The 15,844-nt window shown below is 25.8% G+C and overlaps 1 protein-coding gene across 2 annotated transcripts in view; it reads left to right on the top strand.

Moving 5' to 3' along the window:
- Positions 1 to 10,153, top strand: part of LOC107439534 (Nitrogen permease regulator-like 2) — a 20,271-nt gene extending 10,118 nt beyond the window's left edge. Inside the window, exons 6-11 of one of the 2 annotated variants that reach the window (XM_043039437.2) lie at positions 432 to 452; positions 5,362 to 5,459; positions 6,719 to 6,849; positions 8,098 to 8,215; positions 8,998 to 9,149; positions 10,035 to 10,153. In XM_043039437.2, coding sequence (XP_042895371.1) covers positions 432 to 452; positions 5,362 to 5,459; positions 6,719 to 6,849; positions 8,098 to 8,215; positions 8,998 to 9,149; positions 10,035 to 10,102 — 588 coding nt within the window. In that variant the 3' untranslated portion in view covers positions 10,103 to 10,153. The remainder of the gene's footprint in view (positions 1 to 431; positions 453 to 5,361; positions 5,460 to 6,718; positions 6,850 to 8,097; positions 8,216 to 8,997; positions 9,150 to 10,034) is intronic. The other variant, XM_043039438.2, reaches the window with a different exon arrangement.
- Positions 10,154 to 15,844: the final 5,691 nt, after the last annotated feature.

Raw genomic sequence — 15,844 nt, 5'->3', positions numbered from 1 at the left:
AAAAAAAAAAAAGTTCTTAATCAGCTTTATTATCTTGTATCTTGTTATAAATATAAATTTTATAGCATGTTTCAAAAACTTTTTTTTATTTCGTTTTGATTGAAGACAATTTATTAAAAATAGTAATTATTGGAAGGGAAAAATTCATGTTAAACTGGTTCTTTTTATTTTTTTTTCCAGTAAAATGTGGGCTTAAACTGATAGAATAATGAATAAGAGAATTAATTTATGCTCTGTTTTCAGATAACCATATATCAATATATATTGCGAAAAATAAAAATAATGAATTAAGTCTGTGATCAAGCTCTTAAACTTAAGGCAATATATCTTAATTTCAAAATTTTATGCAAGAAGATTTTAAAAAAATAGTTCTTTCTATAATGTGTGATAAGTTTATTTACCTAACTAATTGTTCGTTTTTGCTGCTATAGTGGGATTTGACTGTAATGTTGGTAAGTACAATTTCTGTAATACTCTGCATGAAGTGCTTGAAATATTTTTGGTTTGTTATCACAGAAATTAAAATCCAATAGAGTGCTTTGCATATTGATTTCTGCAATTTTTTTTAAGAAAAATGTTTAATATTGGATATATTTTTCATAATTTTTTTCCCTTTTAAGCTTGCAATGGCAATAGAAATGCCTTTATGAATGATAGAATGCATGCTGCTATAGAGTTTTATAATATGCACGCATAAATTATTTGCAGTAATAAAAGTGTATCTAGATCCCTATTTTATATTTATGTAAACTAATTTTAGTTGACTTTTTGTACTGTTTACATTTATATGTTTCACTCATATTTCAACTAATATAATTTAAGGAACATAATCACCATTTCCTATTTTAAATTTTCTGCCAAAGTCACCCCATTATTTTTCTTCTTTCTTTTAATTTTGAATTTTACCTCTCTGCTTCTAAATCTAGAGTATTTAATCTTACAATTTCTTATGTATTTTTTAATTATCTAAAACTTCAATGAGGAACCTGCATGCGTTGGGTAATCGCAGAATGTTGATTATTTTAAATAGTCTATATCTTAAAACTCTCTAAAATCAATTCAGAATTTAAAAAACTGACCCGAATATTAAAAAAAAACTTAACTTAAAATTAGCCCGAAACGAAACTAACTTCACGTGACACAAAAAGAGGCGGGGTTTGCTTATGACGTCAAAGTATAGTAACACAACGATCAGGAGGGGTTAAACCATAAGCTTCCTATCTAGAAATGTTTTAAGGCGTTTTAATTTGAATTACATTTTTTAAAATTTTTTTTTCTTTCATGTTTATATTATATATATAGTTTAAATATATATGTAGTGTATATCAGTTGCATCCTCCACCTTGAGAAAATTTTTGTGGGCACCTTTCAGCATAATGAAATAAAATTGAGGAAGGAAAAAATAAATTATTTAATAATTCATTTTTATTTAAACCGATTCATTCACATAACATATCTGAACTGTTTTGAAAGTTTTTTATTTAATGAGTTGATCCTAATTAGAGGGAATGGAATGAATGGTATATGACCTGGAATTATTAGTTTTTAGGTAAATAAAATTTTAAAAAAAATTCTTTTTTATTATTAACTTCTAAAATATTTTCTTGAATTTTTTTTTTGAAAAAGGTAAATAATGCTAAGCCCCTATCATTTTTTATTTTAACTCTCATAATTTTTTCTTTTAGATAAAATTAATTAAATATTTTTTAACTCAAAACCCTTCAGCATAATGAAATAAAATTGAGGAATGAAAAAATAAACGTTGAAACTACTTTTTTTCAATAACTTTTGAAATAAATTCATTTTTCTTCATAATTTATTAATTTTTATTTAGATTTGTCTATATATAAAAGTCAGAACTGTTTTGAAAGTTTTTATTTAATGAGTTGATCCCAATTAGAGGGAATGGGATAAATAGTATATAACCTGGAATTTTTTAAAAATTCTATTTTATAATTAACTTCTAAAATATTTTCTTGAATTTTTTTTTTTTTTTGAAGAAATGCAAATAATGCTAAAACCCTATCATTTTTTATTTTAACTTTGATAATTTTTTCTTCTAGATAAAATTATTTTTTAACTTAAAAAAGAGAACCTGTACACCGCTGTTCACTAAGAATAAAATCCTTTCATTTTAAGGAATAAAAAAAAGAGAAAGAAAGAAAGTTATCTGAACAACATTTCATAAACATTTTATATTCAGTATAATGAATTATTCATTCAGAGAAGCTTATCAATCAGAAAAACAATCTTATAGAATTAAATTATAATTAAGTAAGTTACTGTAAAATGGTCTTAGCAACAGTATAATGCAGTAGTTGCAGACAATTTGCGAGTATTTTTTTCATCGCGTCTGATGGCTTTGCACCAAATTTGTCTTTTTTCTCCTTTTGGTACACTAAAAAATAATTTATTTGGCGTGTTTAACGTAACATAGAACTATTGCACATGGTACAAAGCAACATTTGTAGTTTTTGCTTGGAGCCCTTTTTCAGAATTTATACTCGGGTGGCATATGCTTTTACCGTTTCCCAACATGGTGGGAGTCATGGTTGTACTATACTGTGACGTCATCAGAGCGGATAGGAAACTTAGCAGCAATTTAGGGGGTGGGGTTAATCGAGCGATTTTAACTATCAATAACAAAATAACTAGTTATCGCACCGGTCTGAAATTGGTGTCCATTTTCATAAAATGGCACGATGTTTCATTTTAAAACATAGAAAAAAGCATGCAGGTTCCTCATTATTAAAAAAATTTGACTAATTCATTAAATTTCTCGAAAAATTTGAATCTTATTAAAATTCTGCATTTATTAAATTCAAAATGGGGGAAAATATGGAATAAATATCCAGGGTTATTTTTTTCTGAAAACAATGAAACTTGACAAAGAAAAAATTCTATCCCTAACGTTTTTTTTAATGGTTTATCCCTATCATTCTAAGGTCTTTTATTAGGAACCCAACAATCACAACTATTAAAGACTTCAAGAACTTACTTTCCATTTAGTTTTTGTAATGTAAAAACTTCACTAGAATAATTTATTTTTAGTATATCTTGTCTGAGGTGGTAATATATAGACTTATAGTTTTACCCGTTACAACCATCTAAACTTGTGTAAGTAATTGAAGTAAAATGATTTGAATAANTCAGAAAAACAATCTTATAGAATTAAACAATAATTAAGTAAATTACTGTACAATGGTCTTAGCAACAGTATAATGCAGTAGTTGCAGACAATTTGCGAGTATTTTTTTCATCGCGTCTGATAGCTTTGCACCAAATTTGTCTTTTTTCTCATTTTGGTACACTAAAAAATAATTTTTTTGGTGTGTTTAACGTAACGTAGAACTATTGCACATGGTACAAAGCAACATTTGTAGTTTTTGTTTGGAGCCCTTTTTCAGAATTTATACTCGGGCGGCATATGCTTTTACCGTTTCACAACATGATGGGAGTCATGGTTGTACTATACTGTGACGTCATCAGAGCGGATGGGAAACCTAGCAGCGATTTAGGGGGCGGGGCTAATCGAGCAATTTTAACTATCAGTAACAAAATAACTAGTTATCGCACCGGTCTGAAATTGGTGTCCATTTTTATAAAATGGCACGATGTTTCATTTTAAAACATAAAAAAAAGCATGCAGGTTCCTCATTATTTAAAAATTTTGACTAATTCATTAAATTTCTCGAAAAATTTGAATCTTATTAAAATTCTGCATTTATTAAATTCGAAATGGGGGAAAATATGGAATAAATATCCAGGGTTATTTTTTTCTGAAAACAATGAAACTTGACAAAGAAAAAATTCTATCCCTAACGTTTTTTTTAATGGCTTATCCCTATCATTCTAAGGTCTTTTATTAGGAACCCAACAATCACAACTATTAAAGACTTCAAGAACTTACTTTCCATTTAGTTTTTGTAATGTAAAAACTTCACTAGAATAATTTATTTTTAGTATATCTTGTCTGAGGTGGTAATATATAGACTTATAGTTTTACCCGTTACAACCATCTAAACTTGTGTAAGTAATTGAAGTAAAATGATTTGAATAATCACATTTAAAACATTATCAAAATGGAAAAGTAGTATATCTAAATGTGAAGTTAAATAGAGCGCGTGCGATTTTTGTAAAAATGTGACTGTAAAAGTTCACATTTTTTATTAAGTGCCTATTTCACTTTGATAAGACAATGTCGCAGAAACTGCTGTAAATAGTAAAAGAAGGGGGAAAAAACAATTACTTTTTGCCACTTTGTTGTGTATTTTTTTTAAGTGCATTCGCATCTATTTATTTTTCATAAAGTTGTTTAACATTTTTAAATTTCAGAAATAAATGCCCATTTTAAGTTTTTCTTTTTTATACAGGTTTTAAGAGGGAATTAGGTTTTTTTGTTAAAGCGTTAACTCCAGCTTAATAATTAATTATTCAATTTTTAATTTTATTCCCTAATTATATTTTGCTTTTTTAAATTTTCATTTAGTATAAAAATAGGAAATAATTTTCTTTTTATTTCCATTGCACTTTTAGATTCTTGATTCTTTTCCTTCTTAAATATCATTGGTCATTAAATACATAAAAGCATTAATTATCAAATAAATTTTTAATTAACCCAATAAGTTTGATTTTTATTACTGTTAAATTTGATAACCCCTATCTAATATATCTAACATTACCGCTATTTAACATTATGTATGATAATGGTGTTGATAAGGTAATTCTAAATAAAACTTACTTTACAACATAATTTTTTTTAACCCAATTGGTAAAATGAATGTTTATTCCACGTAGCTACACATCTAAGCTATTAGATGCTTGTACATTTACTGACTGAAAATTGTTTCAATAATTATCATAAGTAGTAATGAATTTTTTCTATACTGCCAATTTCTTCTTGTATATTGCCAAATCTTTAAATAATTTGCTTTTTCATTTTCTTTATTTGCTCATTTCTGTAAAAAAGTCAAACTTTTTTTGTAAAAAAAGTTTGTCATTGAAAAGTTTATTTCTGACCAAATGTTTTTAGTAAAATAAATAGGAAACATGCAATCTAAGTTCTCATCTTTTAAGAGGAAAATTTTTTTATAGAGTTTTGTAAATTTTTTATGCAGTTCTCCTCTAGAGTGTATGAATGCCTTCTTAATTTTATAAATAATAATTCGAATAATAATAATTTTTAAAAAAATCAAAGCTATAAAAAGTAATTGTTTATGCTTGTAATTATGTAAAAGATATTTAAACCACAGACATGTAATTTATAAAAAGTTTTAATTATTTCTAAAATAGTATTAGTTACTCTTTCATTTCTAATGACTATGGAAAGATATTCACTCAGATTTATTTTGTTCCTTACAGATTTTACCATACATTGATGGTTTTCGTCATGTTTCAAAAATCGCAATTGAAGCTGGCGTGGAGATACATTTAGTGAAAGCTTTTATTCAGAATATGGTGTTAGTTTCTTTTATTTTACTGTTTCATATTCATTTATAACAAACATATCTATCTTTTTTTACTTGAAATTATCATTTTTTAGTGATGTAACATAGATGAAAAGAAAAACTTTATGTGAACACAAATCTCAATTAAAAAAGTAGTTTAAAAAAAGTGGTAGTAAGTAGTTTCAATCCTTTTGCGCCGTCCCATTTTGGCGAAATTTGTTTGAAAATCTCGGATTTTTTTAAAAAAAATTTTAATTTTTATAGAGCTTTTTTTTTATAGAGCTTAATTTTTATAGACCACAGGTTTGAGTTAGATCAAGAATCAAAAAAGCGGAAAATAAAAATCCAAAAATGTTATGTACAAAAAACATTTTTTAAATATTTGAAAAAATACCTAAAATTTGAGCAAGGAAAAAGTATGAAGGAATTATTGATTCACAAAATATTATCAATATTTTAATAAAAGCATCAGTGCGTGATGTTATTTGTTTAAATTCTGGAAATGTGTAATTTTTAGATCACGTGAATACAAACCTCCATGTTTAATTTTAAAAGCGTGTGAATACAAATTCTGTTGTATAGTTTTTTAGTCACTTGAAGACGAATTATAATAGTGGCTTTTCTCATGAATACGAAATGTGATACGAAAATACGATTGATATAAAATTAGGAAAAAGACAAACTTTTTTTGAAGAGGCAGATTATTTTTCTTTTTTAATAATAGTGAAAAAAAATTTCTGCAGTGATGACAATTTTTCCTCGAATGGCATTCATGTATATTATACAGGTGTGGTAATGTTTATATTGAATTATTAATTTGCATGTACTCTAAAAATACTTTTGTCATTTTATTGTCATGGAAAGTGTGGAATTATGTTTTCTGGTTGTTTGTAAACTTTATAAGAGGGAATATGTTTTAAATTTTTAAAATAGTTTTCTTTAACATTATTATCCTTCTTATATTGAGTGAATTGTAAAAATTTGACATTTATCTGTTTTCATATTGTTTCTTTTAAATGAAAATTTAAAAAAGATAAACTAATTTGAAATGTAATTTTCATTCATATTTATTAAACTGAAAATAATTGTTTTTTAGTTCATAATTTAAGGCAATGTTCATTATTTAAATATTTAGAATTTTTTCAGATCATTAATGTTTAAGGATGATATAATTATAGTATATTTTCGGAATTTTTTTCTCTATTTTACTATAGGTCAGTATTTTTAAGTAAGGCAATCTATTTAACATTGTGCACTTTTGAAAATTTCAGGTATTATGGTGTAGTTACTCTGATTCCAATTTTTATGTATTCAAATGTTTATACGCCTACAACTAGATTGCATGATCTTGCTGAAAATTATGATTTACAAGAAGAATGTATAAATTATGTTGCTCGTCAAGGTATATACCTTTTTATTTCTAATTTAAAAAATTTAATTTTTCAGGTGCATTTCAAATTAATATTTATCTATTTTCAAATTAATTTTTTTGAATATTAGAGCATTTCTAAAAATTATTGTACTAAATGTCATTACATTTTTAAACAACTATAAAAAGAACTTCATTCTCATTGAAACTATAAAAATTAATTTATCAAAATTTTTCTTCTACAAAGCATTTGCATTTCATTAAAATTAAGAATTTTGTTGAACTGTTTAAAAAAAATCTCATATAATTTTTAAATTAAAAGTTTTCTTTAATTTTATAATACCTCCTGATTCACCTTTTATGTGTATGCTTTAGTGGAAATCATGTCCATCTTTTTTTTGTATATAATTTTAAAATGTATACAACCTTTGAGTATGTATGTATTTAAAAAATTTAACTCTGAAAACTTAAAAAATTTTTCTATCCTATAAAATCAGCAGTTTTTTTGAAATCAAGTCAAATAAAATGAGCACTCTCTGTTCATGTTTTTTAATTATTTTTTAACCTTTGTTTTGTTATAATATTATTGGGTAGAATAAATTAAAGAACTAAAAATATATTTAAAATTTAACATTTTATTGAATGAAACATTATAACATCTGCACGCCAGTGCTGAAAACAAAACTATATATACTCGAGCGCTCTCTGCACTGTTCTGATCACCTTCATTTGGAGAAAAATACCAAAATAGGCAGTGTCTATGAACATAGCTGCCATCTAGTGGCGAGTTTTGGTGATATTACAGCTTTAGTTTTCATGATCATATATATTTAAAATTATTAAAATATTAATAAAAGTATTTTTAATTAAGTTATGTTTGGTTAAATTTAGTAGTTAAGTACTGATAGAAGTTAACTGTCCCCAAAAAAAAGAGGAGTAAAGTACATTAAATTTTTTTTTATGTATTTTAATATGTCAATTAACATATTAAAATACATTAAAAATTACTAAATATTACATTTTTCGTCCCTTTTGCCTTACTTTATTTATAGCATGTCAGTTTCTAAATTTTGTCTATATTTTATTCCATGGTAATTTTACAAAATTTTGTAAAACTAGATTCATCTTAACATTATAAAAGTATCTATGATTAGAGCTTTGCTTTTATTTGTCTTTAAAATGACATATCTTCATAACATAAATGCAGTTTTTTGTTTCTGTATAAGTTTTTTTACAATAATTATAATTGGTTGGACAACTATTAAAAATTATTTTTTACAGGATGTCACAGACCTTTTTTTCGATCCATTTTTGCTCTTTATTGTCAATTAACACCCCAAACAAATGTGAAGACTCTATGTATGCGAAATAATCCCAGAGCTAATGGAATAGATGAAAGGTATGTTTTAATTTTTTATATGTTCAACAAAAATTTATTGCATGTAAGTGTATAACTATTTAATATAATCAAAAAATGCTCTGTGATTTATTTGTAATATGATTTACATCTAGTTATATATAAATAATAGCATACATGTTATTATTTATATGTAATGGTAGTTTTTTACACTAACATTACATTATACATACAAAACATTGTGATATTAGATTCTTTATGTTTTTATTTTATTTTGTTTATATAAGAAATAGCAAAATATATATTATTCAAATAACAGTAATATGCTTTAGTAGTATAAAGCGAAACTAGTACATAAAATTCCATGTTTGTTATAATTTGTGCTCATGTAATTTTTTCTTTACATATTCTTTATGATTCACATACTTTTTTTAAATATTTTGCTTTAATTTTTTTGTTAATTTTAAAAGATTTCTCATAATTACATGCAATTTTATATGGTATAATATATAAAGAAATTTATTATTGCATCATATGGTAATAATATTGATATTTACAGTGCAATATTGCCAAGCTTATTCTTGTGATAATTGCACTATAGTGTTCTTTGAATATGAGAAATTTATTCTGCTGAAGTATAGTAGCTTTATGTATAATTTGTTTTGGGAATGCATATCTGATTTTTAAAATAATTTTTTGTATGATTTGAGTCTATAAGAACTATTTTACAAATCAAAATTTCTCAGCTTGTAAGGTTTTTTAGTTTATTTCAGTACATATTTTTAGATGATTGTGAATTTGTATGAAAAATATTATCTCCTTAGAAAACTAATACAATTTGGACTGATGAGAGGTTTGATTAGGCAACTCCAAAAGTATCCAATTCAAATTTCTTCAGATAATGTCTCAAGGCAAAGATCATTAGTTAAATATTTCAATGGAAAATATAGCTTTGAAGAAATTTGTTGTAAAACAGGTAGGGAATATTTTAGTCTATGTGTCTTTATTTAACTAATTTATTTTTAATCATACAATTTAGGTAATGACCAAAATTTTTATACGGGGTGTTCTCTAATGACCTCACTGAATATCTTTAGAATCTTTGAGAAAATCAAGTAAAAAAAATATTATGCATATCAAGGGTCACAAATTTTTTAAATAAAAACAAAAAAATAATATGGCTGTAGAAATCTAACAAATCTGTTGCATTGAGTAATAAATCCCGTGAAAACTGGATTATATTGTCTTCTAATGACTTTCTTTCAGCCATTATGGTATAATATGCTACCTTTATTATTTGGTTTTTATAATTTTGTTTTTTTAATGCAACTAAGGCATTGTTATGAACCATGAATATTCTTTCAAAAGAGATTCACAAAGAGAATTGCATGTTGAAACTATAATTTGTTTGTAAATTATTTTAATGTGAATTTAACTTACACAGTTTTTATTATTATTTTTTTTTTTTACATTTGAAGTTTTATATCTTCATCTTACTTGAATGGTTTGTTATAAAATTTTGTTTCCATAAAGAGAAATAAGAATAAGAATTTTCAAGCAAGAACAGGCTGTAAAAATAGAACATGGTTATCATTTCAAAAGTTTTTGTTGTATAACATTGTATCAAATATAATAAGATTACCCACTTTTATTATTGAATTAGTATAAAATATTTTTGTTTTATTTTTTATATTGTTCTAAAATAGAGACAAAAAAGCTAAATCAGTTTTATGGTGTAAAATAGGATTCCTTCATAATTTTTTATTCATATTTTGTTTTTTAAATGCTTTTTGTTAATTTCCTAAAGAAATAAAATGGCTTCATATTTTGACAAGTGTGAATAAAATTTTATGCATTTTAGGAATCAGCTATCAAGATTTGGATGAGAGAGTGGAAAAGGATCCTCATATAGTTGTTTGTTGGAAATAGAACTGTAAAGCATACTGTATATATTTTGAATAAAGTTTATATATTTAATAACCATGCTTATAATTTCTCCTTTTTTTATTGTTTCATATATATTTAAATGTATTGATTTAGAATTTTTTCATCATTTTATTTGATTTTGTTTTTAATTATTGATCTTCATATTGATTTTTACATTTATTTAACTGACAGCATTTTCAGACCCGTTCTTCCAACTTTCCTGTGTGTTATAGTTTTTTTCTCTTTTTTAAAAAAAACTTTTTATTTGATTTTGTTTCCTTTGACAAAAACAGATCTCTCCCTGTGTTAATCAATGAGAAGATATTGCTTTGTTGAGTATTATTCTGTATAATTTTTTATACAGAATTGTATGCTGGGAGATTTGAGATTAAGAAACAGGATTTTTTGGAAGTAAATTTGAGTAAAATTTTGTATTCAAAGAGAAAGGATAATATATATATACAGTCGGTATAACTTAATTGCATATCTAATAATCGAATAACCCGCTTCTACAAATAAAATTTAATGGAATCAAATAATTTTATATGAAACTAATGTTAAACTTCCCTGTTTAAATGGATATTGGTTGCTTTTTTGTCTCCGCCTAACTGCATAAAGAAGAGGTTCTGAAATTAAAAAAACTTTGTTTATTTATGAGAAATGTTTCACCAGCTAATATGGAATTTCCGTTTTACAGTTAAGATAAGGATACAATAGGTAGTCACTTCAATAAGAACTTCCTGTTCATTAGTTGGTCTAAACAGGAGTAAAGTTGAAAAATTAATTGAATCTTGCTGCCAGTTACACATTGGAGTAAACAAAGGGGGTGACTTCACTCCCACATCATTTAGAATGTAAAAAAGGTACAGAGTGATTTGTATTGTTGTCCCCTCCTGGTGCACTATTAGCTTTGATAAGAAAAAGCTTATAAACCTAGCACACTAGTGTATAGTGTGTCTTTCTCTTAAGTAGAATAATCATTGCTTAATCCAGTGAATAACTCTGAGTTGGTTACAAATTGAGCGTGAAAGGATTTGAATTAATCAGAAAAAGAAAAAAAAATGAATCTTAGAAATAATAAATTTCAAAAAAATAAGCAAAATAGCTCATTAATTTGGAATTTCTTAAGTTTCAAGGATTAGAAAAAGTAAAGTAAAAATAAAAAAAGTATGATCCTCTGGTCGTTACTTTAAAACCAATTTACACATTGTTTAATTATGAAAAGTTTTTAAATTATTTCTTACATAAGCAAATTATGGTACATTAGTAAATTTGAGCTTATATTTTTATTTCTTTTAATTTTTGCTAACTCATAATTCTAATAGACAATCCTTAAGGAAAAACACAAAAGGATATTATTTGTAACATCTAAAGAGATCCTAGGATGGGGCCTCTCAGGCCTTACAATAAATCAGCCATTGATTGCCATTGGAAAGCTCCATTTCGTTTTCAGAATTTTTATTTATTCCTTATTCTTTATGTTTTCGAAAATTATGAATGTATTATTATCGTGAAATTTAAAACATGCAAAATCGTTTCATTCCATTTAATTTTAAAAAATTCCCAATTTTAAACTTTTTTATTTTATTTGCTAAACATATACCGATTGCTTGAAAATTAGTTTAATTAAATTTATTATTAAAAAAAATCTAATAGGAAATAAATTTCTGTTCGGCTTTAGTTCTATTTATACGAAATATATTACACAAAATAATTAATTGTAGTAAATTCTCATCGCTTTCTACTTTAAATAATAGTTTAATTGACTAAATAATTGCATAAGTTATATCATAATGAGGTATATTAAATTATTGAATAGTCTAACTGATTAAGTTTCTTAATTGACTAAAAATGCTCTCAAATTGAATTAGCTAGAAAAACTGAGATTAAACTTTAAATGATTGAGAAGAAAAATGCTTTTCTTGCACCAAATGCCTTATAATAAACACGATAGCACTTATTTGATAATTCCACTGTTTACAAATATCGTGCTTGCAAACATTAAAATCATAAAACTCAGTTTTAAAAATTCAACCAGTTCCAATAATTTTTGTCAAAATATTATTTGGTGTGATTTACTCTTACTCCAATTATTAGTAACTTTCATAAGTTCAAAAATTTTTAGAAATTGAAAACTGGGATCTACAGACGTGGACCAACCAGTTTTTAATTTTTAAAAAACCTAAATTTTTAAAAGTTTCTGAACATTAGAGTAAGAATAAATAACACCAAGGCTTATTTTCACAAAAATTATTAAAACTGGTTGAGTTTTTTAAAACTGAGTTAGATGATATTAAAGTCTGAAAAATTATATTCCTAAATGGTGGAATTGCCATAACACAGTTTTTTACTTTCTTGAAATCACAAGGCTAATTTCTTAATCTTTTAATATGGGTGATTCTGCGTTCTAGAATATCACCAAATTTTCCAAATAAATACGAACATCAACAAGGCGTTTCTTTGGTGTATAAAATTTTAAAATATATATTTAAATTTGCATCATTCTGATAAAATCGGATTTAAATTTCCAAATTATGTTCCATTGATTTAAAATTTATGTGTCGATGTTAGTTTCGTTGTCTATAAAACTTGCTTAAAGATTTGTCCTTGGCTTTTATTTAAGCAAACCCTACGTTAGAAAGTTTATGTTTACAACGATGTTTTCCTTCCAAAAATAATTACTGGTGAGGTTCGATTTAATGATGCGTCTTTTCACGTTACGACATCTGACATTCAATATCATGTTGAGATACATCAAAAGCATTGCCACCTACCACCAAATCTTAAATAGATTCGAAATTTACTCTAATTGAGAAATACATGACGTAAGGACGAATCAAACACTCTGGGGACTAGCCAAAAATTGCGCATGATTGCCAATAAAGTAAACATCTTAATTGCTCTGCTAAATCTTAGAATATTTATGGTTTTAATTTTGACGATTCTTCTAAATTATTTATCAGAGCATTACGATTTAAAAAAATTTGAGTCGTATTATGAGTACTGACTTCAAATATTTAAATTCAATTATAGTTCATTATTTTATCTGTATAATTCTATTTTCAAAGTAAATGATAAATGTCTCCGCTAATTTTAACATTAAAATTGATATGATCATCCACGATAATCACATCGCCTTTATGATCATCATGGATGATCAAATATGGTCATCCATAACCGCCTGTGCTATAGTAAATCATCGTATATATATATCTGCACTTTTAAATTAATTTTTTAATCGTTTCTTCAAGTCCATGTTAACATCATTTGCATCAGAAACAACTGAATTTATATTTGAAAACATTTTTTATTACCTTTTATTTTAATGGACTTTTTTTTAAATCAAAATTCAAGAAATTTGATTTTTTTAAAACAAAACTTTTAATTTACATTTGACTTGAAGCGTAAATTTAAAAAAAGAAAAAAATCGTCGATAGAAAAATATTTTTACTACACAAGTAAATTCTGGTAAATTGTTCACAACTGATGGTAATTATAACACCTGGGATTTATAACACCTGGTAAATAGGTGTTATAAATCCTAGAAAAAGTATTTTTTTGTCGTTATTTTCAAAAACGACAAAAAAATACTTTTTAACAAATGTAAACAGTTTTTTTTTTTTTTTTTTTTTTTTTTTTTTTTTTTTTTTTTTTTTTTTTTTTTTTTTNTTCTTCAAGTCCATGTTAACATCATTTGCATAAGAAACAACTGAATTGATATTTGAAAACATTTTTTATTACCTTTTATTTTAATAGACTTTTTTTTAAATCAAAATTCGAGAAATTTGATTTTTTTAAAACAAAATTTTTAATTTACATTTGACTTGAAGCGTAAATTTAAAAAAAGAAAAAAATCGTCGATAGAAAAACTGAAAATATTTTTACTACACAAGTAAATTCTGGTAAATTGTTCACAGCTGATGGTAATTATAACACCTGGTAAATAGGTGTTATAAATCCTAGAAAAAGTGACTAGGGTAAACAGTTTTTTTTTTTTTTTTTTTTCGTTATTTTCAAAAATGCGATGAATGAAACTGAAATGAGTTAAAACATATAACTTTCTTACTATTAACCTTATTTTGTGGCTTATCTTTTGAAAAAAAATTTAAGATTCTTGAGAAAATAATAATAAGACTTTATACATAAGAAAGTTACTTAAAAGAGAGAGAAACAATTATTTTAATCAAACTAGATCACATGAGAATGGGGGAAAGGAAACATAACTATTCTCAATTTTTTTAATGTTTCATTTTAGATTTTCCGCCATATTCATTTCCTTTCCTAAATCTCCAACAAATATTTTAAGTACCACCAAGAAGTACGAATGCTCGTAGTTGTTTTTCATACCATATTGCTTTGTTATTCTAATTAGCCTACAATGAGACTAACTTTCTTTAAAATTAGTTTTCCTTCATGTTCTATAATGCTAAACTGAAAATTAGTACTTGCTATCGTAGTTTCTATAAAAGTTAATAGAAATTCAGGGCTGAAATGAACTCCTTTCTCAACTGAAGAGAAATATATAAACTTTTTTACTTTTAAATATATAATTGATCACTAGCTTCATAATAGAAGAGTTTTCACGAAGAAGGAACCAATCAATGACTTACCTGAAATTTAAAGAGTGGAATTTCGGATTTAAAAGCATTTCTAATTATTATCAGCTGTGATTAAAAAGCTCTTCAAATTATGATCAGCCGTCTGCGTAAAACATTTCTTTTCTGACAGGTCAATAAATAAGAAAGTTTTTAATAAAAAAATTTTTTTTCCTCGTGAAACAATTTCTGCTGTTGCTACACTTTCTAAAGCTACTTTTCCTAAATTCACAAAAATTTCCTTTTGTGCCTTCAACATAACTCTTCAATTTTTGTAAAAGCATTTTTTGAGATTTCAGTAATAAAAGAGGCTTTTAAGAGCTACTTAGACGTGATATAGTTGCTAAAAATATACTTTAAGAGTGTTGTTTCAAGCTCACTGTTGGCGATATAATGAGATAAGAATTAGAAGTGCACGAGGGCATTTTACGTTATACCGAGCACACGATCAGACTAGGAAAAACATTCTGCGAACACAAAATGTGAATTAAAAAAATTTCTGCAAGCAGCTTATGTAACTTGTCTTGTAACTATAGTTTCAATCTTTTCGTCTTTACCTAATTTTGACAAAAACAGTTTTTTTATAAAAAAAAAAAATATTTTAATATTTATAAAACTCAATATTGATTGTTATACATACCAGTATATTTTTCTTTAAATCTAGCAGTTTTTTAAAGATAAACTAGTTATTGACTTACCAAATTATTGTATATTGTATAATAATCAGTTATTGTATCCAGTTTTACTAAAATTGACTGCGGATTAGAATCGAGACATTTTGACCATTTATATACACTCCTCAAAAGTGAAATTGCAACACCAAGAAATAATGCACGTAGCGTCATGCAAATTTCAGGAGCGATAGTAGTGAGATGGATATGCAAATGATTAAATTTACGCACGCATCTGATCACGTGGTACGCATATTCGGGCTATAAAGGCCATCAACTTTCCCTTCTCATAAACGGCATCTGAGGTTTTGCGTAGCATTTGCGACTTTCGAAAAAGCGTAGAAAATGCCTCTGAGACGTCGGCGAGCTCAATACCATCAGTTAACGACCGGGGAACGTGACCGTATTATCGAACTCCATGAACTTGGTTTGTCGCTGCGCGCAATAGCAACTTCTGTTGGGCACAACGTGAGTACCAT

This window comes from Parasteatoda tepidariorum, chromosome 3 (assembly GCF_043381705.1).
Source record: "Parasteatoda tepidariorum isolate YZ-2023 chromosome 3, CAS_Ptep_4.0, whole genome shotgun sequence".
NCBI lineage: Eukaryota > Metazoa > Arthropoda > Arachnida > Araneae > Theridiidae > Parasteatoda > Parasteatoda tepidariorum.
The sequence above is the reverse complement of the archived record's forward strand: the minus strand, read 5'-3'. Positions and strand labels throughout refer to the sequence as shown.